This window comes from Semicossyphus pulcher, unplaced genomic scaffold (assembly GCF_022749685.1).
Source record: "Semicossyphus pulcher isolate SPU_LCO1_2020_fin unplaced genomic scaffold, fSemPul1.0.p SCAF_5, whole genome shotgun sequence".
NCBI classification, from domain to species: domain Eukaryota; kingdom Metazoa; phylum Chordata; class Actinopteri; order Labriformes; family Labridae; genus Semicossyphus; species Semicossyphus pulcher.
The window spans coordinates 10,974,739-11,001,341 of NW_027211726.1; the positions used below are offsets into that span (position 1 = coordinate 10,974,739).

At 43.3% G+C, this 26,603-nt stretch overlaps 1 protein-coding gene across 4 annotated transcripts in view; it reads right to left on the minus strand.

Moving 5' to 3' along the window:
* rbms3 (RNA binding motif, single stranded interacting protein) overlaps positions 1-26,603 on the minus strand; it is a 320,758-nt gene that overhangs the window by 171,647 nt on the left and 122,508 nt on the right. For 3 of the 4 annotated variants that reach the window (XM_069681044.1, XM_069681042.1, XM_069681045.1), the window contains one exon: positions 12,842-12,999. In XM_069681044.1, coding sequence (XP_069537145.1) covers positions 12,842-12,999 — 158 coding nt within the window. The remainder of the gene's footprint in view (positions 1-12,841; positions 13,000-26,603) is intronic. The other variant, XM_069681046.1, reaches the window with a different exon arrangement.

The window sequence follows — 26,603 nt, forward strand, 5'->3', positions numbered from 1 at the left end:
TGTAAATGAATCATTAACTATCGAAGTGAAGTGAGGTCTATTTATAGAGCAGTCCTGAAAGCAGCTGGATGACAGCTCTGGTAAAGCGCACACCTTCGTTCCGTTTGTCAGCAACACAGTCACACGCTCTCCTGTCGATTGGAAGCGGTCGCTTTGACGACCACGGTACGACTTTCTCTGTTATCATCTGTTAGGTAAGACTGTAGGCGGCGGTCCAGCGTCCCGTTGTGGCATTTTTCCAGGCCAAGGAGGGCAGGCCCGGTCCAGGTTCACTCCCGCGTGCAAGGATTAGAACGTAAAGCGTACAGCAAAACTGCTGTAAAGCAGTTGGGCCTCTGTTTTTGCGACATCACAATAGAGACGATATAGAAACACACATACGGTAGACATTTTCATATTGTTTTGACGACATATTGTCATATCGTGCAGCCCGAGTCATAATCATGCATTCAAAGAAAACGGTGTTGTACTGTTAAGCATACAACCTTGCGGGGAGCTGTTTGGATTGACAAGACTCCTCCGTTCACGGCAACAAGTGACCAGTGAGGCTAGGCGGACGCGAGTGTAGGCGAATTGGTCGCGTGCTGTGCGTACGCAGGAGGACGGGGAACGGAGTCAATACGGTGGCCCGTGATCTTTGTGGGCTCACTTTCGGACATTACGCTCTGTGACAGCAATTCTCTTAAAATTAGCATCATAACTCCACCGCGGACGTTGGTTCACTTCGCTGACTTTTAAGCCATTTGTTCCGGATGATCACCGTGTCTCTCTGTCTTTCATCCCCCTGGCTCTGTAGTTGCAAGTGACTGTTGGCCTCGGCCATGAGGGGTACCCTTGCTTTACAGATAAGTGCTGCGTCTACTGTAGTGAACGGATATTGGCCTTTAAAAGTCTGAACCCCGACTATAAGACGACCCCACTTTCTTATATTCAGACCAGTTTAATATATCTTTCAATTAGTTCAGGTAGTGACAACCTTTATAGCAATTTTTACAACTGTTACAAGTATGAGCTGATGAAACAGGATGTGTGTAGGAGGAGCAAAGTCGTGTTGTTAAGACATAAAGTGTCTGAAATAAGCTCTTAGATTTGGAATAGTCAATGCCAAGTCACCACTATGTTTCAGCCAGCAGTAGGTAGGAGAACTATTTTGTTTACTCCTGTCATCAGTAAAAGTATTTGCACATAAAGTGAAAATTCCAGCTTTTTTTGTAATACTCAAGGTAACCTGCAGTTTCATAGGCTGTGTTTTATTTTGTCGGAGTCTTTGATACCGAGGCAGGAGACAGGTGTCACTGCGGCAGACGCACAGAGAGGACAGAGCAGAGGAACAGAGATGGAAAAGAAACATGACTTCTTTATTCTTTCATATCAAAGATAAAAAAAAAAAAGAGGAACAGGATCTGAGAGAGAGCAAAATAGGACGACAGATAAAAATGAAAACTCTCAGACAAACAAACACAAGCGAGCGAGTAAGAGGAAGGAAGAGTTGAAAGTGTTTTTGCATTATGTGTGTGCATATGTACTCACATATACGTATAACTGTGTGTGTGTGCGCCTTGTCAGTGAGAATCAGGAGGAGTAGTGAGTGTGTGGCAGCTGCCCTTGACTGTCGTCCGCTGTCTTACAGCAGCTAACGTGTCCACCAGCTCGCTCATCTCTGTGGCTCACGCAGAGGTCAGGCCTCCCGTCCAGCAGCAGCGTTTTGGATACAAATATGATTTTGTGAAATGTTGTTGCTGCTGCTGCAGTTGCTATGCGACTAGTGCAAAAATGTTTGGATGCAGCTAACCTTAAGCCTCAAGTATGTCTATATATACTTGTAATGTTTTGAATTGTAAGCAGTAAATACACACCGACAGTTTCAGGGTCAAAAACAACAAAACTGTAGTAAGATTTAAAAGTAAAAGTATTTTAACTGTTTACTGACAACTGTGAAAAAGATTGAATTTTTAAGCTCATGCCTTTTTGTTGCATGATATCAACTGCTTTATTGATCGAGAATATTTACAATTGAACTAAGTAGCTATACCGCTTATCCTGTCCAGCTGTCATTGGGCGAGAGGCGGGGTTACACCCTGGACTGGTCGCCTGCCAATCACAGGGCTGACACATAGAGACAGACAACCTTTCACGCTCATACTCGCACCTACGGGTAATTTAGAGTCCGCGCCTCTCACCTAATGACAGCTGTGTCAGGCTCCAGCCCCCTAGCAAATTCGTCCGAACCGGGATCTGAAACAGGAACCTTCTAGCTGCGAGACGACAGAGCTAACCACTGCACCACCGTGCAGCCTGAACTAAGTATTCAACTCTAAAATGCAGAAGAAAGAGCTGCATGACAATGAGCAGCAGAGGACAACAAGAAAGCTGGTTGCTAAAATAAGAAGACAATAGAGGTACAGAGAATAAGAAAGACAGAAACAGACAGACAGGAAAGACAGGGAGGCAGACAGGTGAAAACAGAGTGATGGAGATGAATAAACAGGGGAGGGTAAAAGGGCAGGGAATCAGTGACCTCTCATGACCTCTGACAGTTTGGTTATAACGGCCTGTATCTATATCTATATCACAGCTTGTTACTGCACAGTGGTGCAGTGGTTGGCGCTGTTGCATTACTGCTAGAAGGTTCCTAGATCAACTCCCTTCCCTCCCTTCCTTCCTTTGGGGTTCCTCCCACAGTCCAAAGACGTGCTCGTTAGTGACTCTAAATTATGTGAGTGTAAGCGTGAAAGGTTGTCTGTCTAGCCTGTGATTGACTGTCGATCAGTCCAGCACCCAATGGCAGCTGGGATAGGCTCCAGCACAGGCGTGTCCCCGAACAGGAAGCGGTATGGACAATATATGTATGGAGACTACGACACAAATTGGCAAAGTGACCCCAAAGTTGACCTTTAACCATCTTTTTTCTTTTGTGAATACAAAACATGTTTAATGGATCAAAGCTACAGAAAGCCGAGCTGCTTTAATCAAAGTGTACTTATTCCATATAATTTATTTTGACAGCAGAGATTTATACATTAAAAAGATTCCATAACCTCAGAAGTAGAACATACTTTTGCTTTAGGATAATGGTGCCGAAATGATAAAAGCATTACGGTATAAATATTAAAACATATTGTTGGCAGGGATAAGCAGCAATAAATCAAAAAGCCTCAACAAATTGGATAATTTCTTTTTTGGCTTTCGCTCTCAGTGTTTTTCTTGGCAGAATTTCTTCATGTTCTTTTAGGCGCTGGGATTCCCCCGTGTTTTGTTGGTGGGTTTCGCTGTAAACTGGCAAGCGCTTACTTTCAAACCCTTAACTCTCTAAATGCGGTGGGAATCTTGGAACTGAAGGATAATCCGACCTGAAGTGGTTGTGCTTTATTCTCTGATTTCAAAAGATATCACAATAATGAGACAAAAACACACTGACAACATGCACGCGGCTTGGAAATCCATTCATTTCCCATTGATTAAAATGGCCGCAGTACCTCGGCCAGTTTGTCATCGCACCCATCTGTTAAAGCTGGCCGTGGTCAAACCCTCTGTGGTCATTAGTTGTCATCAGCTATTCTGATTTCAATTTCTCCTTATTTCCCCGCTGATGTGATTCCCTCCAATGAACATTCATTCACCTGGCAAGTGTGAAATGGATGACAAGTTGATTAGAACCATTCAAACTTTCCCACCTCCCTAAATAATAGAAATGGATTATAGCTGCGAGCGGTAATACGGCCACCGGGCTCCACTCAGGCACTTTCTAAAGCAAAGAAGGTGATTTAAAAGTTTTAGCAGGCGTTCAGAATTCATAGTTAGATTTAAAACAATCTGTCTTCGTATTAAGGGATTTTCAATAAAAGAAAGTTTTAAAATTCACACAGCCGAGGAGCCTCCATCAGGTAAATCGTTCCCGCAATTTAGTCTCACTTTGGATGAGACTTGATCATTCTGCTAAGTCTGCTCCATTTGTTCTCCGGTGAATGTATTCCATTTGTGTCCTGCTGTGTAACTTTCTCATGAATAATCAATAGGGCTCTTTCTTTCTCATTGTAAAATCAATGGAAAAATTTAAAGTTTTGCAGGAATTACACCTGAAAAGTCAAATGGAAGTAATCTACCACACTTCCTCTGTGGAATATTTGGTGTAAAGGTAATGTCACACAGAGTAGGTACGCTGTTTATTGCAGTTTTGAAATTCCGTTTATGTTTACGGGTAAAAATTTTAATGAAAAAGCAAAGAAATTAAGGAATAAAAAGTTAATTTAGAGAGAGAGAAAAAAAAAAGGATCCAGAATTTCAAAGACAAACAATGGCAACGCATACAGTATGTGCAGCTGGAGACAGAAGCCCTGGTTTACAATGGTGAGTCATCGACAGAAGTGTGACACGAGTGCGTGCCCGTGCTGGATCTCTGGTATAAAGCCAGCAGTGCTTCAAACCAAAATGAGCTCTGTGTGTTCTCAAAGGCTGTTGAACTGTTTCCAAATGTAGCATTAGGAGGAAACGTAGTGCAACCGAAGGCAATTTTACCCACATGCAAGCACCTTGCAGATCAACAACATTGGACTGATATGGATGGATTATGGATCAGGTGTCAGCTTGGAGGTCTAAAATATATATAGTGTATAATGTAAAAGAAACCTCACACAACTACCAATGTAGTTTATCTATTGTTTTTTTATCACCTCTGCAAAGGAGATTTGGTTTTTGCCATTTTGTCCATTTGCCTGAACGATTACAGAAAAACTACAGACCCAATGTTCATACAAGTTGGTGGATGGGTGAAGCATGGGCAATGGAAGAACCCATACAATTTTGGACTGGATCTAAATCAGACTCACCAACAGGCAGCGATGGCATTTTAGTCACCAACAAATAAAACTTTGGATACTGAGCTGCCATGTTCATGACGATTTCTTCAGCCTTCACATTAGGAGTGGGACAAAATATGGATACGGCAAAATATATCTTTGTCCAGACTCGTGCAATTCAATTATCAGTAGGTTGGCGCCAAATATCGATATTTTAATTTACAAATATTTGGCGCTCTAAACAGATTTCCCGCCGATTTTGACTCACCGCGTCACGACTACATGACTCCTTGCAGTTACGCTTATGACATGAATGAGGGTAACGTCAATGGAAATGAATTGGCTGATTAAGACTTTAATCAGATATCGCGATGTGATCGTGATTATGTGATTGTCTTGCAATATGTCAATTATCGGAGAATCGCCGAATCGTGATATTATCGTTATCGTGGGCAACCTGTCGCGTATTGTATCATGAGTTACCCTGGGACTCCCACCCCTGTGTGTTTTCTGGTATTCAAAAATGTCAAGATATGTGAAATATTTCCATTTTAGGAGTACTTAATGATGATAATACTTCATATATAAAGTGATTACCCCTGCAGATATGTATAACATAGACTGGACCACTATTGGTGGAGGCCTTTCACTTAATTTATGTTAAAGATTGGAACACTTACACTTGAAATTTGCTTAAAACCAAACATGATTGATGGTTTTTGTTTCTGAATAGCGCCTCTGTGAAATGCAAGGATCAGCCCAGGCATAAGGATATACAGTATATATAGGTATATAGAGAGTATATACAAGTGGAGAAAGTTGGGAGGATAAGTAGTCGACACAATATTCTAAAAGTGTGTCAGAGTGAACCTTGGAAAGTTAACTGCAGACATCTAGTGTGTGTGTTAACCAAGCGTGCCGCGAGAAAAGACAAGAGCAACAGCAAGTCTGAGAGCAGCTAGTTACAATTTCTCCCTTCCTTTACACAAACACACACACTCAGTCTTCTTCAGAGACTTGCAGAGTAGCCACTGTTTGTTTGGAAGTGTCCAACCTGTCAAACCCACATGCCATGCACTGCTGTCTGACACGCACAAATGAACACATCTCATCTGTGATGCTGCTGCTTTCTGCTTTCGAGATAGTGCTTCAAAAGAAAAAGGGAGCGTCGGTACGGGGGAATGGGGAGAAAGGGAGGAGATGGAGGAGGGACGGAGAGAGAGTCCAGCGATCCGGCGTGTGGCTGGAAGAAGTACACAATGGGGGGAACGCACAGAAAAATGTTGCATAGAACATCATGTTACATCGACGTCTGGATTGTTTTCTTTTGGTATGCTTTTAGTTTGCCTCCAATCGCATGTGAAATGAAGCAAAAAAGCCAACTATGTGTCTGCATTTTGGTGAATTTATGCATGAAAGCCATGTTAAATAAGAATCTGATGCTATTCAAGAAAATTATTGTAAGAGCATGAACTGTTACCACAGTCAGCTTCAGTGAAAAAGTGGAAGAGAAGCTCTTTTCAGCCTCTAAATAGGCAAACTGTCTACGTGTCATGTATACAGTAATAGGGGGATAAATAATTCAAAAAACTAGCCCGAGGCCAAATCAGCTTCTCCGCTCACCCTCGCTCTAAAATCGATGTTTGGGGAGGAAAAAGGCGTAGCATTTTCGACAGTTTGGCCCCGGCCAGTGAAATGACTTTGTCCCTTCTGCTGGAGCCGAGAAGAGAAGAGAGCACATGGAGAGATGAGAGGGAGAGGACAGGGGGATAGTGAGAGAGAGCGAGGAAGGCGTTCACACAGAGAAGAAGTGGCTGTGGAGGGTTCTGGTTCCAGGAATAGCAGATGCTTCTCCTCAGCATGAAGCTGTAGCTGTAGGAGTAGTTTAGTTTGGGCATTCCTGTGGCTGTCTCGCTACTTTTCAGAGGTTAAGCACCACTATCTGTTTCTGCCATGAGTGACGCACAACTTGACTCGGCACGGTTGGCTTGCAGAGGGTGTGTTGTGGTGGGAGAGAGGAGAGGAAAGATTACAGAAAGACAGGTGGAGTGGAATATGAAGCAAAAAAGACGCATATGTTTATGCATGAGAAAAGCAGCCTACAGTTTGGATAAGAAGTCAAACACTACTGGATTATTTAAGACTTGATCTGACCCGCTAACATGCGGTAACTAAGGCTGCTTTCACACCTGACAGCTTTGGTCTGGCCTTTCGGACTTCACTCCGAAAGTCCGGTTCATTTGAAGAGCTGAGAACATGCATTCTAACTCTGGTGTGGACCAAACCACCAGAGCATGGTCCACCAGAAAAGGCGGGACTCGATCCGTTTCCAAATGAACCACGGTCCGGTTCAAATCAGGTGAGAACATAATCAGGCTTATAACATTGTGGGTTGTGACACTTGCGGAGACAGCCACGCTGAAAGGCAGCAAGGTAAGTAGAGGACAAACGTGGGGGAGCGACAAGGTGAGGGCTCTAATAGAAATATGGGCCGACCAAACAATTTCAAAAATGCTTGTAGAAACGCACAAGAATACAGAGGTATTCGAACGGTCAATGGAACTGATTGATCTATGGGACGTGGAAATTCTGACGAATCAGAAAGCAGTTTCCTCGTGCATCAAAACTTTTGGTCTGCTGGTAAAAGCTGTTGTGTGAGCACAAACCAAACTTGAGGCAACATTGTAAAAATGTGGCGTTTGATTTGGTCTGACATTTACTAAAAAGACACTTACTAGAAAGGTCAATCAAGCTACAGCAAACTACCATGGTAGGTGGTGGTTTGTATGATGGATTGATCTTTGGTCATATTCCAGTGCATATTCTTCCTACTCCCTGGCCTTGTATGAAATCACAACATGTTTGTGATAACTTCAAAGGAGCAGATGATACTTGTGCCAATGAATCAGTCCTGGCTCTGGTGCAGTCTCTGTACAGTTGTGGGAGTGATGATGGGGAGTACGAGGCTGGACTTGCTCACACTTCCCCCTTCTGTCAGTTTTCTGAAACCGAGCCATGGGACAGGCTGGCTCAGATAGCCAGTCAGCTAATGTCAACACTGGACCTCAGAGAGTCATTAGGGATAATGTGTCACCGCTGAGTGCCTGGATTGCTGCTTCATAAAAACAGGTGGTCCCAGGGTCACCCCTTTCTTCTCCTCCCTCCAGCTCCTCTACTTAGCATACCTTATGGCTCTCTCCCTCCTTTCCCCCTTCTTCTCATTCTCCAGCTCCCCCTCTGCCGTTCCCTCAGCACACACGGGAAAGGTTATTTGGACAATTGGTGGTGATTAGCTCTTGATTTGGCTCACTCTGTTCGTTTGATCAGGCCGTGGCACAGAGGCGAAAGCCAGTGGGTCTGAGGGCGCAGCTGTGGCTCGTCCACGACTGAAATTGGGTGAGGAGAACCAGAAGGAAAGGGAGGAGGAGGGAGGACGCACAGGAGAGGAGGTAAGTAGAATAGGAGGAAGCGAGAAGCTGGGGGTTTAGGGACGTCTAGGGTGCTATGCCTCTTTGGCAGTTTGAGTTATGGATTTGGGCCGCTGGCAGAGAAAATGTGAACGGCTTCGTCCCTGTTATTCCAGGTGTGGGCCCTCGTAAAGAAAAAATGAAATCCCTCTCGTTCTTCCTTTCAACCTTTCATCCAACAACCTGCCTCCATTTTCTCAATGACTCTCCTGGGTAGTGGATTGCAAACAAGAAAAATGTGGGTGCTACATAATAGCTAGCTGTTAAATTGGGGTATAAAGTCGGTCTTTAAGTGTTTGGGGTTTGTTTTGGATGTGCTGGCTGCACCAATCTTTGGGTTGGATAGGGTTGGTGTTGGGCTTTGGGTTGGCCCAGTGCCTCAACCTGCCTGGTTAGGCCAAGGAATTTTTCCCACAGTACCGGCTGTTCTCTCCGTCCCTCCATCCCTTCATCCATCCATCCTTCCACTCAGCCAGCCAGCCAGGCAAGCAGGAAGGCCTCTCACTATCTGGGTGTTTAGCCAACAAATCCCCACTCCACTCCTTTGGCCTCTTCCCTGCGCCCATATATCAGTCTGACGGCTGCAGAGAACCCCGACAACCAGCCAGCTGAATAAAACAGAGATTAAGCACCCACCCGAATCCATTTAATTACTCGTTCAACAGCTCCCGGCATGTAACTCCAACCGCTGTGAGAACTTTGGTGTTCTGGAGTCTTCACTTTTGCTCCCAGTGACCGCAGAGAGTTGGCCGGTCACAAAGAAATCTCTGGTCTTAGTAATTAAAATAATGGCATAATAAGTTGCTGTCGAGTGCATGTTTGTGTTTTGCAATTTGAGGCTTGGTTACCAGGATGCGTAAGGCTGAGGTTGGACGCCCGCTGAGCCAGTGTGTATAGAACTCGACATGACATACCGTCTTTAGACATTTTCCCAACAGCTTTCCCAATACTGTCGGTTTAACAGTGGTAGGGGTTGATCTAAATGACTAATGAGTGGATTATCTATTGAGGAAATACGATGGGATTTACACTGACCAATGCGCTTGTTCAAATCTAGAAATTCCAAGTTCTGTTTTACTCCATTTTATGTAAAAACTTTGAACCCTGGGAGGTTGGGAGGCCTTGAGGAGGGGCACTAAAAACTTGACAGAATCTTGGCAATGAATTATTCAAGTTCACAAGGACGGGGTTATAACCACAGTAGACTGCATTTATTATTTTGGCATCTCTCAGGCCGTGTGCAACAGCCTCCAATCAAACAGCTACGATATGGCCAGTTGTCAAGAATGCATCACTCTGGCCGCAGCATGTTTGCTTTTGAGATAGTGGTGAACCGGGGCGGCAAGAGCAGCTTTTCAATGCGTGTGACCAAACAAACCCACGCCAAAGAATTAGCTCTGTGCAAGACGTGCAAACAAAAACACTCAGGCTCATTAAAATGCTGAGCAAAAATCCCTTAGCTAGCTAATATGACTGAAACCCTCTCTGTTTTGGAGCTTTCTAAATGTAAAGTGTCACATTTAGTGAGGATTTATGTTGAACACAGCTCCCTCAGCCACTTTAGGGAGAGCTGATGGCCGGTTGAGGAGGCTCCGGGTGCTGGAGGCGGCCTAAGCATCTGGGGAAAAACCTGAGGGGAACCCAGGGTGCTGCAGACTGCAGAACAGCCGCATGACCTTTTCTAGAATGCTGCCACCCGCCTGCCACTGAAACACGGTCTGGCTAATTAAAGTTTCAGTGGCATTGGATTTTCACTGGCACAGCACACCTCGGGCAACCTTGGGGGCTCTTAGGCAGGCGATACACACCGAGGGAAGGATGGGAAGTATACGAACCAGCCGAACAAGAGGACAGCCACTAGAGGACAGCAAGGGAGATCCGAGCAATAACAGTCAAAGTTTAAACTTTGCATAACACACGGTGGGAAAAAAAGCTATATATTAGAATGCAAATCTTCAGTCAGCACACTACTGGGAATGTTTTACATAAGCTCTGACATGGTTTGCCCTTCCAAATAGTTGCTGCTCAAAATATTCAAGATCATATGGAATTAGAAATGAAATTGAAACTGTCCAACGCTCTACAACTGAGTGCATGTAAGAGCTAAGCGGGAGATATGCAATGTCAAAAATGCTGAGTGCTTTTCCAAATCTTATCGGGGGCCGCCTCTCAGGCTAATGGAATTTTGATGGGTCAGTATCAAGAAGAAATGCATGACTTCTGACACAGCTACTGGGAGCATTACCAAATATACTGGACAGCATGTTCCCGTCTCCAAAGGATCATTGAATAATTGGCTGCGTTTGACCAGGACATTTCTGGAAAAGTGGCCAAGAAAAGGTTATGCAACCAGACAGACTCGCTCATGGCCTGTATTTCACAATCTGCTGGCCTTGTCTCCATTAATGATCTTGACCCCCTTTTCACCATTTTAGAAGTGAAAGGGCCTAATGGAGCTGAACAAAGCCGCTTGTGTGCGTCCGTGTGAGTGTGCGTGCATGCGGGTGTGTGTGTGTGTGTGTGTGAGAGAGACAGAGACACAGAGAGAAAGTAAGCCCCTGTGACTGTTTGTTACAGCTTGATGAGGTCTTGGTCTGTGATTCCTGGGGGAGGTGGTCCAATCTAAGCTTTATTAGGCCTTATTGAGCTGTGTGCAGGCAGGCAGGTGTGTGTGTGTGTGTGTTTTCTCTATCAAGAACATTTGGCAGAGCTTTATGAGTACCTTTGTGTGTGTCCCTAAAACACACTCAGTTAGTAGCAGGTTTAATGAGGTGTGCAGGGTAAGGTACATGGACTTTTTTTTTTCAAGCCTGCGATTTTCTTCTCAGAGGTGAACTTTTTAGTTTGATCAGTTTGGCATTTAAAAGCTTTAATGTGTCATTCTTGAATATGAAGCAGTACCTGCCTACCCAGCAACTGTGGAGTCTGAGTATGTGTCTCAATATATAGCAGCCTCTAACTTACAAATATACGCAGATGCAAGGATTTGTTGCCCATGAGCTACAGCTACTGTAACGTCCTCAGTGTTTCCAAAAAGCAAATTGGTCGAAGTTCAACATCCTCTAAACAAACTGTCTCTTGTGTCTCCAGTCTGTCAGCTTTTAATTCAGCTAGTTCCTGAAATATAATCTTGCGGAAAAGCACATGAAAGTTTTCCTCTCGTCATAGAACTTTTTAATCATTTTCAAATTGAGATATTGTTTCCATTAAATGCTTTTAAAGATGACAGTTTCAATTTGTGTCTCTGTGTATTTATAATGGATTTGACGGCACCTATAATCATTAAGATGAACTTCCCAACAGAGGAAGAATGGAAAAATCTTTTTGTTTTTAAAGTTTACATTAACACTGAGAGATTAATATCAAGTTTCCACATTAAATAAATTGAATTTGAAGACATTTATGTAGGACATATTAAAGGGGCGGTATTATGCTAATTTCAAGCTTTATATTTCACTCTGTGATAACTGTTGCTCTGGTTGTCTGTGCAGGCCTTCATACAGCCTCTGCCTGAAATGACAAAGTCAGCTCTGTCCCTTTAATAAACCCCGCCCCTACAAGCCCGTTTTCTTCCGATTGGGCAGCTCTCTGTGACGTCACAAAGTGCAGCGTGTAGAAAAAACTGCCTGAAAGATAGACTGTATAAAAAGATGGACGACATGACACGACAGCTCCCTAAAAGTGAAGCCTAAACATCTCTATCGCCCCCTGCTGGCTGGCTGCAGTATAGGTCATAAAGCCCGTCTCCTCCATGTTAACAGATGGGACATGAGTCAAACTATAAAATCAAAATACACATCAAATAAATATATCTCAAACATGGTTTCTGTCATTATAGTTAGTTCTTATCATGCTGATTTACGTCCAAGTGTTGATTTTTCTGAAAAGTTTAGTTTTAATTAGTTATTTGATGCTGTAAGAAGGATGATTGACAGCTCTGTTGACATATACGGCTCCTGCAGCCGATCTGTTCCCGATTAGGTGTAACTAAAACAATCACTAGAGTCATAGAAGTTTCCATGTGTGAACCTCAGTCCAACACAAGCAGCTGTTCTGCTGTTAAACACGCCGGCGTACGAGATCCTTGCTGTTTTTTCGGTAAGTTAATTGTGTGTTTTGGTTAGCTGAAGTGGCTACGGGGGCTCCACCCGCACAGACTCTGGCTCCAAATGACATCACCATCGCAAGATGGCAGCGCCTATCACAGGGGTACTTTGGCATCAGTTCTGTACAATGAGAGCAGATGGAGACGCGCCGTCCATCTATATAAACAGTCATTGGTCTGAAACCTGGCGTTCACAGCAGCCTGCAGACTGAGCTGAGAAGCGTGGGGATTACTCCAACATACTTTTATCTACAGATTTGACGTCTAGTATGGACATCCAACATTGTAACATTATACTGAATATATGTGTTAAAATGTGAAACAGCATAATACCCCCTCTTTAACATTATAAGCTCAGAGCTGGAGAAATATAGAAGCATTCTTAACAATCATGTACAGCTAAATACAAACAGCCACAGCACACCATGGTGCGTGACCTTGTGTGTTTAACTGGAATTGTTTGCAGCACTCACGGTTGGCAGAGTTTGATGAGGTCCTGGTCGGTGGTCCCAGGTGGCAGGCCTCGGATATACAGGTTGGTCTTACTCAGCTGCTCTGCCCCTCCCTGGCTGCAGCTGTTGGTGCTCGGGCTGGGAGGAGCCATGGGATGAGGGGGTGGAGCATAGGGCTGCTGGGAAAAGAACAGCGAAGAGAGGAGAGATTTAACACCGACAACTGTTTCATGTCTGAGACACAGGGTGATGAGTAAAAGGAGTAAAAAAAAAAAAAAAAAAAACGTGGAGGTTTGGTGCGAAGAAGAAAACAGCCGCCACTACCATTTCAATGTCACTGCAATTATGAGAGAAGACATTTTAGCGAGGCGAGGATGCGATCAGGGTCACAAAGAGTTGAAAACATTCAACTCGACAGCGAAAATTAATGATTAAAATTTAAAGAAAACAAACATCTAACCACAGTCGGGGGGGAACTTTTTTAAGCAGAGAATAAAGGTGACAGGAAAGTCAAAAAAAGCGCTCCTTGACACATTCTGAATGATTTTATTCATGTTTTTTTCACCGATTTATACCACTTTTTTTTGTCATTTTATAGCAACGAATTACATCTGAAGTTCTTTGTCAGTGTGCAGTCTTTTTTTTTTTTTCTAAGGAGTCACGAGTGCAAACTTTTTATTTTAAGTAAACATATCACCGAGGGGACTCTCTAAAATTAGGGTTCATAAGACTTCCAGCAGCTCATAACACTTTTAAATGACGGCAACTTCCTGCTTACTATTCATACCCTCAAAACCAATTTCAATTCACTGTAAAACAATTTACACCTCCGAGGGTGTCATATCTCGATGCAGCAATCCTGCGCAGCCCGCTTCATAAACATCTCAGTGTGAGCGTCTCTTTTCAGTATAATCTAAATCTTCCAAGATGTATTCAAAATGTGTTAGATATGTGATTCCCTCCCGTCCTTCCATATTCTCCCGCTCTCTTCGCTCTCCTGCTCTCCTCATGTGTCTGTTGTGCTGTTAGTGTAGATTTATGGTATAGGAGTCAGGGCCCCCTGCTCACAGCCCATTTATATCTCTATTGCAGGGATGCTGCACATAGTGACAGAGAGGGAGAACCGGGCCCTGTGGGCATGAGCGGAAAGATAGAGAGAGAGAGAGAGAGAGAGAGACAACGGTGAGAGTGAGCCAGGAGGGAGGAGAGAGAGACGATGCACTCTGCAATAAAGTAAGTGAGTGATGGATGAAACAGAAATGAAAAAATATGGCCAGGGAGAGAGGGGACATGACTAAATACCAGCTCCAGTTAACCGTTTTAACCCTGGATCCTCCCCAGAGAGAGACCCCATACCATGCTTTAAAACACTTAAACACGCACACACACTATTAGCCCTCCAATCCGCCCCACACGTTAGCAGCGGCTGCCGAAGCATGGCTGATTTGATGCGCTATTTTAAGCGTGTGTGCCATGCCAGCGTGTTGCCTCCCTCTGCTCAGACAAAGAGCCGGGGTCCCCGGAGCGTGAAGAGAGAGCCACGTCCATCAATGGACGGCCAATTACCACGCTGAGCTAAGTGGAACTGATGGGCAGCCGCTCGCTGTGCCGGACGCACACACACACGCACATGGAGGCCACGTGACGGCACAGAAACACCTTTCACACAGAGAAGCCAAGACTTCTATGTGGAGCTGGTGCAACATCACCTCAGCTGTTTTAAGTCCTGAGGGGCAACTCCGACTCGATTCTCAAGTGTTTTGAGACATGTTTCAAGGCTAGCTCAAAGTCCTGTAGGGCATGTTCATGTCAGCTCCACAGTCTGAAAGAGAAAAGTTGAAGTTGTGATGAAAGTCTCTGAATGTGGACCATTTTAAAAAAAATTTGACGTGAAGGTTTGCTTCTTTTTTGGTGCAGGGGCCTCTTAATTAAATATGCATGATGTGTGATTTTTTACAGGGTCGAAACTTGAGAGTTAAGAGGCGTTAACGGTTGTAGCCAACAGGTAGTTTGCAGTCACGTGATCCCAATGACGCATGAAGTTCAGATGGGGGTCAGGAAGTGAAAATCAGAATGGACGCTATTGAAGAAAGCCCATACTGTGCTGCTTTAAACGTCGTAAAGAGACAAAGATATCGGCAAAAAATCCCCAAATATGTAGGATGTGATCCGTATCTGAAGACCTATGTTTTTTCTGATGTCGAGGCTGTAGACATCACCAACTTCCTTGGTAGTAATCTAAAGATTGCTACATACATTACTTTAACTTACCTGTGACGAAGTGGTCACTGCGAAGGCTGGGTTTAAAAAATTCGAATCAACTCTCATTTGAATGACCCAATATCGATTACTAAATCCCGAGATCGATCTTTAAAAATATGTGTTAAAAACATGTCTGATCACTCACGTTTCTGAGCGCCCCTAAACGCAGCACGGCAGTGAGGGAGACATTGTTTACTGCACCTACTACAGAGACATCAGTGATCGCAGACTGACTCTTCTTATTGTGTGCGTCCGTGAATATGTAAGTTAGTTTTGCACTGATGTTTCTGTTACTGTCAGCTTTGGCCGCGAGTGTGTGTTGTTTTACAGTATGCCTTTCCCCATTACTCTTAGTCTCGCGTGGGTTTGTTCTTCGCACTAGGAGATATCGTGGCCAAATCTCGCACAAGTTGTAGCCCAGTTCGTTTAATCAAGACCATGAGCCAGATGTTCAGACAAACAATCTGAAACTGGAAAAAAAAACGTTCATAAGCTGTCAAATTCATAAAATTATTAACATTGTGTTGACTGCTGTGTTTGTCATGTTAAATAAAATGTACATGATGTAACTTCTTTGGGGTCAATTCTTATTGTAAACATTACACATTTTGATAATGCACCAGGTAAGAGGTGCATTGATATTCTAATTGAAATACCCCTAATTAAATCGATATCGAATCAGATCGAGCGGAAATCGAATCCAATCGGGACCTTGTGAATCGGAATCGAATTGTGAAATCCTTATCGATACCCAGCCCTAGTCGCTGCATACACAAGCATAATCCGACTGCGCTCCTCCTGACCATAAACGAAGGTTCGCGATCCATCTTTTCCGCCGTTTTTTTTTTTTGCAACTTTCCCCCTTAAGAACGATTACTTTCGGTACCCAATTAAAACATTTTTTTTTCTCCCTGTTTGATCGATTTGAGCAACCATAAACAACACAAACCTTCGGCATTTTGCGTGTTTGTCTCCTAACGTTATCCTGCTTGAAAATCACCCCCATCTGTACTTTGCACCACTGCAGCGAATACGAAGTGACGTCATGTGCTAACAAGCTATCACTGTGGAGCACAACCACCAAGTCCCAAACCAACTCCATCCAAACATTGTTGCATCTCTCTTTTTCTTTTCCTCTTAACACTCTTATCTTCTAATAAAGGCATGACATGTTGTATGTTAGCAAACCTTTACTTTACTTTACTAAGTTAACACAGCGTGAGTCTCGAGCAGCCGTTTTTGTGATTAAAGTCTGACTCAAGTCCAAGTACCAGGTCTAAAACTCGTACAAGTTGACCCAAACACACACAACCTCCTCCAGCAGATTGCGCCTCATGCTGTTTTGGTAGCCTTGGTTGCACAAGCTAGAATGAAAAGAGCAGAACTAGTCTCCAATCACTCACGTTTTTCATGCAGCGGCCCGAGTGTAGAAGAATCTTAATCTCCTGAGTGCTCCATGGGAGTTATTTTCTCCCACTCAAAGTCAGTGGAATGTGCACAGCTGCAGTTCAAACCTCGACTTTGAGGCTTTCACCTTACATCCCCCTCCCCTCCTTTCTTCTTTTTATTTTTCCCCCAAGTCCATTGGAGCTTAGATTACACACACAGTACTCAAAATACTGCGTGACGCTTAAACATTTCAATGGCACAAACAGGAGACACTACACAGAGTCGCTGTGAGCGCTGAAGGTTAATTGAAAGCCGCTCTTTCTTTCTTTGTTTTAGGCCTTCAGTAATGCACTTCAGATCCCTCCTCCTCTTCCTCCTCCTCCCTGGGCTCCAGGCTTGGCTTGCATCCTGGGCTTTGGAATTCATGTGTCCCGCCCTATCGATTTGCTTTCATTTTTTAAGGTCAGGAGCTGAAATCTTACACAATGAGGCATGGAGGGTCAAAACCAGCCCATTACTTACAGTGTTGGGCGAGAAGTCAGGGAGCGAAGTTATCCAAGGGGAAAGAAAAGAGGCCGGAAGAGTCCCCCGGGATGAAGAATGGAATGGGTGCTTAAGGTCCCAGAGGGATGGAGACTGTGTGGTGGATGGTGGGACGGGGTGAGTGGGTTTAATGCATGATTCTTGAGGACTTATGGATTGAATGGTGTTTTTGTTCCATTCCTAGAAACGTGTAAAAAGGGAGTTTCTATTCCTGTAATCTCGAGGAGTGCAAAAGTTTAGATATGTAGGATAAGAAAAATGGATGAGAACTGCCAAAAGAGCAGGCTGTTCAAACCTTATGTGTGTGTCTACATCTGTAATGTATATATGTAGGAGGCAGTGGACTTGGCCTGGGGTATATGGCAAAAAAAGAGCATGATTCCGTATTGACCGCTGTATTTATCACAATTCACTATTTAATAATGACGCCAGTTTAAAGAGAATCCTGAAAATAACGGAAGCCTGAAGAAACCAGAGCGTTCGTTAAACTTTAGAATCTAGCAAGTTAGCATGCGCTAAAGTTGTCAATCAAACTTTTAGAAGGCTGTATTATTTTTCTTCAGTAAATTTAATTAAAACTTGTTAAAAAACTGAATAAAGGAGTTCCACATTAAAAATTCTGTACTAGCCGAACTGCCACAAAGAACATTAGCTAATTGTGCTGTGTCTTCCTCCAGTGTTCTTTGTTCATGGATTTATTGGGTACTTATTATCCACAGAAGTCTCCAACTCCCCATGTTTAAAACTGGTAAAAACACTGTACTTTTTAATAAAGTTAATTAAAACATGTTTAAAAACTGAATAAAGCAGTTTCACATTAAACATTCTGTCTTATTCTTAGGAGGTTAGAGGGGGCTGCTAGCCAAACTGCCGCTAAGGACGTTAGCTAATTTTGCTGTTTTTTTTCCTCCAGTGTTCTTTGTTCATGGATTTATAGGGTACTTACTATCCACAGAGGTCTCCTACTCTTGAAAAAATGTTTTTCTTAGGAGGTGAGGAGGAGCTGCTAGCCAAACTGGCACTAAGGATGTTAGCTAAATTTGTGTTTCTCCCTCCATTGTTTTTTGGATTTATCAGGAACTTATTATCCGCAGAAGTTTTCTACTCTCAAAAGTAAATTGACCTGGTGTTTAACACTGGTTAAAACACTGTGTACACTGGTTTCAAGTCAATAAATTGTGTTTCTCTCGCGCTCTTCAGAGGACAGGATGTCAGAAGGTGCTAAAAGCTGAGCTGCCGCTAACAACATTAACCTAGTTTTTTTGGGTAGGATTTCTTCCGTGTGCTTCGTTTAGGAGGGTTTTTATATGATCCAAATTATCCACAGAGATCTGCTCCTCTCCAAAACAAACTAATGTTGTAATTAAACCAGCAATTAAACTAAATAAAGTAGTCTCTTGTTAAAAATCTGTGTTTATCTATGACAGTTTTTCAGGGGCTGCGCTAAGTTCTCAACTTTCAGATGTCCAATGACTAAAATTAATCGAGTTTGATAGTATCGTTACAAAAGAACAAGATATAAAAAATGATGGTGACACGTCTTACACTGCAAAATAGGAAGTCAGCTGGAAACGTTTTAATGTGCAGCATACTAGCATAAAACAACAGACTGACTGGCTGTTGGGTTAAATTCCAATCCAAATTCAGGAGAAATTATCGACACATTTTTAACGCAATCCTGTGTCCAGATTGTGGAATGGAAACACGGGAATGAAATTAGCTTGCACACATCGGATGTTGCTCATATTTCCACCAAAAATGTTTCCCCCGTTTAAGTGTTAAATCAAATTCTCTCTTACTTCCTGTGGTCGCCCCACCGGAGGTTAATAACCGAGCTTGTTTCTCTTCCCGGACAGTTCTGTGACTGCTGTTTATCCTCAGCCTGTCAGCCCGTAAGATCCCGCTTCTCAAATATATAATAAATACAAATCCTCATGTGTCAGAATGATGGGGATTGAATACAACACTTGACAAAGGGTATATCAGCAAGAGAGGAACGGGAATGGATCACTGAGGGAAAGGGAGGGACAGACAAAGAAATACAGAAAGAGTCAAAGAAAAAAAAAAGACGAGTGTGGGAGAATAGCTGGTTATGACACTTCAAAAACCTCCAGGTGGTAAATGAGAAAAACCTCCATTCTACCTCCTCCCTACCCAGCTGTGACATGCCGCTACAGAGGCTTACTGGGGATTTCAATTTGCCGCACTGTATTTTAGACGGGCAGAATGGTTTACACAGGCCCAATTTACCGAGCCAGCCGTGCAGGGGGGTGGGGGGGTGGGGGGGTTACACAGCCTCCGTGACATGCCAGGGAATGTTTATGAGCGTATTAAGTGAAGATGATAAATCTAGCGTACGTTACATAGGCTGAGGGCACACAGCGCTGCACAGTATATCCACGTATCCACACACCCACACAAGGACAACACAGTTTTTTTATTACAGACCAAAGCTAGCTCTCTCTGTCACTGAGTAATATGTACACCCAAACCTACTATGTGCATTCTTATAGACATGTTATGTACTGTAGCAGCTTGGCTACCCTGTTTACACCGAAAGATATGAGATTTTTGAGACTGATACTTATACCGATACTTATTACCGATATAGAAGCCGATATACTTTTGAGCTGGACTGAAAAGAGCCCTTTTCTGTGTGGCTTGTGCACCGATATGACAACGCAAATACTATCAGAAGGCTGCATCCTCACACAAATAACTTATTTAAGGAATCTGTAACATCATTAAAAAGCCTATAGCAGCCCACTGTCTGCTCAGGTATGTGCTAAAGACAGTGCTGAAAGTCAGTATTTCCAAGTCATCCTAAGCATTAAATGTTCTGTAATAAGATATTTCCTTTCAGCACATATCATAATTATATTCTCTCATACAGATATCTGTGCCCATATCGACCTGGTAATACCAGCCGGCTGATATATCAGTCAAGCTTTAGTCCTATGAAAGCATCCATCTCTGAAATATCACTTTGTCATGGTCCATTGTTTTCAGCTTTGTGACGACGTGTTTTTTTCAGACATCATTTTGTCTTTAAATTAATCACTAAACTTAAGAAAAAGGATATTTCTCTATTTTTATCATGTCATAAACTTTAGTTTATGAAAGAAAAACATCACCTAATCAATATCATGGTTCCTACTAGATAACAAAGAGATGCCATTTTTTTGAAATGACAAACTGAAACTGCAAACATTTGAATTAAAAGGACTGTAAAATAACAATATTAGGAGGAAAGGTAATACTAGCAATGCTATTACAATATCATTTTACATTTTAATTCCAAGAGTATTTATGACATGGCACCTCTGCACCTGTAAAGTTGGTAATCCTTTCATTCCAGGTTGTAAATATCTGCAGATAAGCTGCTTCCTGACTTGTATAAAAACTGCAGAAACTTACTCTGTGTGTACACAATGTGTGCCAAACAGAGAGGAGGGCAGCTGTAGCAGTAATTGGACTTAAAGCAGGGCTGTGGCTTCCCTGCCTCCCTCCCTTCCTCCCTGCACTTTGCAGGGCAGGGCTGCGACTGGAGGAGAGGCGGCTGTGCACTGCTGTGGTAATTGGCCCTGATTTATAGGAGGCCAGAGCAGTCAGCAAGAGCTAGCTCAACACTGGCAAGAGGCCAGACAAGGCCACGCTGTCAATATCAGTAAACCAACCCCAACCCAGCCCAAACCCCCCACGGCCAGGACGCCACCACCCGAGATCAGCTGTCACCGTGCAGGAGGGTGCATGTGCGTGTTCACGTGCTTGTGGGTTCAATAAGTCACTCGCACACTCGCAGAGGAAAAAACCTGCCACAAAAAATGACAAGCAGTCCCCTTAAATTGAAGAAAAAAGCCTCTCAGCTCATCCTCCATTAATTCATGCTGGCAAAGTCTGTGCAAAGACTCTTAAAGACAAGCATAGTCCCAGAGGCATCCCTTCCAAACTGCCAGAACTAACAGCTAGCTCGGCGGTCGGCTGCATTCACAGCAGCCGCTAAGCACGAAAAGAACACAAATCCCCCATCCATCCTGGATAGCTGCTTCCAAACCTTTAGCCCTTAAACATGTGTTTTGAGAACCGCGGCTGCATCTCAATGCTGGGGAGAAAAAAAGAGGGAGGGACACTGAAACACAGGAAGGAGAGAGAGAGCTATTGCCTGTCCTGCTTTTGCCTCTGGTTTTCACGCCTCGCTCTCTTTCTCTCTTTGTCTACGCCTGTCGAGGTAAACCCATAGCCAGAGGAGTGAATAGCAAATCATCCCCAACTCACCTGGGAATGCAGTGCTGCTGATTCTACAGCCAAATGTATCCTAATAGGGAAGAGAGAGAGCTCTCTGCACGGAGATAGAGAGAGAGAGAGAGAGCGGGGAAGATGGATGCAGTTACAGGTATGATGGAGTTGAAGCCAAGGCCTAAGAGAACAGCCAAGGGAAAAATTAAAGGAAGAAAAAGAAGGAAATAAAGGAGGAAAGAGTGAATAAGGAAGAGACAGATTAACGTACACGACTCATTATGACTGTATAATTCTCTGAGGCTTCCACTCTTCTTCTACAGTAACAACAAAAACCTCTGAGAAACCGGGGCAGTTGTAAGCCACCCCTGCTGTGGACAATGACGCAGGGGGCCAATTTTAAACGCACTGATTGGTCCATCTCCAGCATCTCTCAAAGCCCAAAATGATGGATGGAGTTTTCACTTCCTGTTTCTCTGTTATTCCCTCTTACAACCTTAATATCTCACTTCCTTTCTTATGTCTTCTTCAACCTCTGTTTTTTTTCCCCCCTCTCTCTCCCACCCACTGCCTCTCTCTCTCTCTCTCTCTCTCTCTCCCCTCTCGCTTTCTCTCTGGGGCAGATAAGAGCCGGATGTTGTCTTCCGTGTCAGGACCCGTGTGTCTGGATACAGAGCCCCAGAGGTAAAATAGAGGCCATATCTTTTCCTGTAGTAGAATGCATACACATTATCTGGCATAAAGGACAAGAGCTATGGAGGTAAACAAGGCGTGCTTTATGTTGCATCACCGTTTAAGAACAAAGAGTGATTTGTTAGAACGGCGAGGGGGCGAATCTAGTCTGAAATGAATCATTTTAATACAGAAAGTCAATTGGAAATTATGCTTTTATGTTCCAAAATAATAGAAGATCAAAGATAGCGTATTAATAGGATTGGAATATTCATGTATTTACACTTTATTGTCACAATGACATTTGTAAGAAGTACTGTGGGATAGGCTGCATGGTGATGCAGTGGTGAGAGCTGCAGCCTCACAGCGAGAAGGTTCCTAGTTTGAGTCCTGGCTCAGACGGACATGCTTGTTGTTTCCTCCGCTTACTCCGGCTTCTTCCCACAGTCCAAAGACATGCTAGTTAGGTTCATTGGTGACTCTAAAACTGCCCTTAGGTCTGAGTGTGAGCGTGAAAGGTTGTCTGTCTCTACGTGTGTCAGCCAGGTCCAGGGTGTAACCCCCACCGGGAAAGGCTGCAGCCCTCCCGTGACCCTGAACGGGATAAGCGGTATAGATAATGGATGGATGGAAAGTGCTGTGGGATCAATAATTAGCCACGGATCAACTCGGTTTAGAAGACTAAAAATAAACACGTGCAAGGAACAACATTGCAAGCGCATGACCTAGAAAAAAACATATTTTTCCAACAAGGCTTTTTATCAGGAGAGAGAGAGCATGAAGTGGAATCATTATATTATAACTTTTCTACGCTTGCTTTATGATATTATTACACTCTGTCAATCAGATGTCTTAAATGCCTTTTGGGGTCTAATTTTGCAAAAGATGTAGGACTTGTCTCATGACTGTGATCCTCCAAAAACAGGATGTCAGGAAGTTTGTGGTCTCCTAAAATTTTCCCATCTTTCTTTTTGTTGCATGAAATAATTTAGATTTCCAGTCAAGAAATGCAAATTTAAGAATGATTCTTACGATTAGATGAATTCTAGCAGAAACAAAGCAATGCAGTGCATTTTAAACGCGATACTCTGAGCTCTCACGGAGGCCCTGCATCACTTTAGATTCTTGTTTAGTTTCTGCAGAGTGCGTGGGACCTTGGAGAAACACACATTTCCTGCTAAAAGATACAACACTTTGCATTTACAGCACAAGTTGGTCACCAGGCCCACACAAAAATCTACATAAGTAAACCGTCGGCTCTGCCAACCATAAACTCGGCCCTGTGCTGACATTAACGGTCGCTGGTGTTTAGGTGACATAAGCAGGACTGAGGGCTGTTTGAGGAGAGCGATTACGACGGTTTGGCTGCGAGTGAGGTGACCGCTGCAGAGGGATCCATAAAAAAAAAAAAAATAAGGAGCAAAGAGCAAACTGTGGGCAGAGCCAAAGTGAAACTCGATGGACATAAATATTTGGGCTGATTTGTCATCATTACGGCCAGCTGGGTCTGTTTGCAACTAGCCGGTGTGGGAGTGGAGACTGCAGGATGGATGGAGCGAGGAAGTGGGAGGACAGAGACACTCATTTACAGACTGCGTAACCAAGAGAGGGACAGACGATGATGGAGAGTGCAGAAAAGATTGTTCTAAACTTTGCTCTCTGAGTGAACCTGAGCGGGCACCCACAGTCTGAAATCTCTGACATATTGAGTCTGTTGTTAGACAATATCTACAGGAGTAGATACTTTGAATTTTGCCAGTCTAATCAGATTTAGCTGTTAACTACGTACACTATCATTTGTTCCTTTTTCCCCATGTCAGAAACACATTAAACCCTTACATCAGCCTACATCAGTCTCATATTTAACCATAAAGATGCACATTAACAGATATTTCTATAAATGCCAGCTTTCGCCTCGCAATTAAAACATTTCCAGCTGACTAATTTCTTAGTTTTTCAAGTCACTTCTCCGCCAATTTTTGTTTATGTAAGATTTTTTTTTTTTCCCTTTTATGCCGTTATTGATAGAGGGAGGACAGTGGATAGTGTTGGAAACAGGGGAAGAGAGAGTGGGGGGAGACACGATTTAGCCACTGAGCTAACCCTCATCGCCATTTTTAACCATGTAATTTAACGAGCTAGCTATTGAGCTAGCAGCAGCTTGGCTCCTACCCACCAAAACTCCCTGAAGAGTGTCAGAGATAGAAAGATTTCTTTTTTTTGTTTGTTTAAAGATAATTTTTTTGGGCATTTTAAGACCGTATTGATAGAGGACAGTGGACAGTGTCAGAAAAAGGGGAATGCACAACTTAGCCACTGAGCTAACTGAGTGCCCCTTTGCCACCATTTTAAACTAATTGTTATTCAACCAGTTAGCTACTGAGCTAAAGTTAGCGGCAGCTCGGCTGCTAGCCACTTAAGCTCCCTGAAGAGTGTCGGACAAACATTTCTAACGTGAAACTGTTTTATTAAATGTTTTTACTAGTATAAATCAGCCGGTGTGCTTCTTTCAGAGAAGAGGAGACCTCTGTGGATAATTCTGCTACAGATAAAAACCTTGTGAATGATTTAAAACTGAAGGTACTTGAGACCCTATAGAAACAAGCTAGTGGCTACTCAGCTCATAAACCTTTCACACATCCTGTTACCACTGAGGAACGTCGGAGGAATGTTTTTTTTTAACGTAAAACTGCCTTCATCTTATTGGTTTTGATCTCTGGCTCCATTTGTTTTGGAGAGGAGGAGACTTTTGATCCGTGTAAAACTTCGATGAACACTGAAAGGTTATTTTAAAAACCGTTGCAGTTTACAGTCTGCCATGTTGTTTCTCCTGCATTGCTTTGTGTACAAAATGCCAAAGTGAAAGTTGAGTCAGGACTTTCTTAGGGGTGGTTTTAATCGTCTACTTTTAGGAAGAAGGCCTTTCAGCAGTCAAAAACTCAAAGATATTAAATGATAAAACAGTAAAGAAATAAGCTAATCCTCACATTTAAGAACACTGAACCAATTAAAGTATATCTAATTAGTTTTTTGGATGATAAATGACAACTGAAAGCGAGTATAAACCCCCTATTTCATGTTTTAGACCGCCTGAAAGGCCCTCCCTCCCTCACCAGAGCTCTGATACCCAGAGTCACAGAGTGTAGGGTTCCATTTCGGTGTAAAACAACACCACATATTAGAAATTGAAACTACCCTCTCCTCTGCCTCTCCCCCCGCCCGCTCTGCGTCTCTAATTGGGCACATTCCTTAGGAGTCAGTTATGTTTTTCGCAGGAAGTGGAAGCACAAACAGAGGACTGTGGACGATGCGGGCAGGGAGCAGAGAGCGGGGTTAGCTCTGTTTTAGCGTGACCTGTCTCTCACTGAGACAAATGTCGACCAATTCAGTCACGCACATGGGCTGGCACTCGGCCCTCACATGTACTCATAGGCTGTAGGAAAGGAACGAGAAAGGGAGAGGGACACTGGGTCAAAAATACACATCTTTGAGTTCCTTTAACTTAGCCTCAAAATGAATCGTACATCTACTCTCAGATAGATCCTGCATGTTTTAGGCGTTTGTTTATCAGTGCAGGAAGACCAACTTGTTGACCGACGAGATATCTGACCGGCGCAGGGACAGAGACGCAGATTGATTAGAAGAGGCCTGAGCCGTCCCAGAATGCCATTTGTTACGCCGCTCTCCAGACAAACAAATTCTCCTCTTTCAGAAGGTCAACTGTGCCCAAATTCATAAATAAGGCTGTAATTGGTGCAGGAGCGGCGAAAGAGGCCTCCCCCACAGCCCGGCGCATGAGTTACAGCCTGACACCGACCTCACTGTGTTTGACTGCGTGCCCACAGCCGTATGTTAAAGCAGCTACATAATGTTTGCATAACTAAGCAACATTTACCGTATAAATAGCAGACTCGCAGGGAGTATTTTTACACATTCGAGACAAATGTAGGCAGGTATTGCTCAGCGAATGCTATGACACACTGGCACTAGCAGCAGGTGGAACACAATGTCTGTGCATGCTGTGTTTTGTGTGTCGAAAGAGGAGGTTTAACTCTGGCTGAGCTTACTCGAGATACAATGTTTTTGCTTGATCCAATAAAGGTGAGGCAAAATATCATTACCACTTTCATAATTAATAACAACAGACATTTTTAAATAAAATAAAGACTTTTAATGTGTCAGTGTTTAGATGGTTGATACAATATAAGTAATCAAGACGGCAAATTTGAACAGGGGATAGGTAAGGAAGACCAGAGTTTAACCAAAAACAATAAAATAATGTCCAATTGCAAAGGCTCCTTAAGATGAGGCCGACACAAGGAGTGCATCCTTTGCTGCCCAACGTATCCCGAGATTCATTGGGCGCCAATTCAAACGAGATGGCGGCCGAGGAACTTACACTTTTAAATGTTAAAGTTTTTGGTTTCAACTTAATCGAGCAGATAGCGATACACATGTTAAAAATAACGAAAGGGGCCTTGAAAACTTTAAATGATCTTTAAAATACTAGGTTAAGTTACGTGACGCTAGTTACGATAGCTAGTTAGCCCGCTAGCTACCTGTTACTAGGCGACACAAGCTGCATTTGGTGACACACAGAGCACTTTTGTTTGTGTCCTTTCCTCTTAGTTATTTCATGCTTTAATACACAGGCACCTCCTGTTGATTACTCACTTACTCT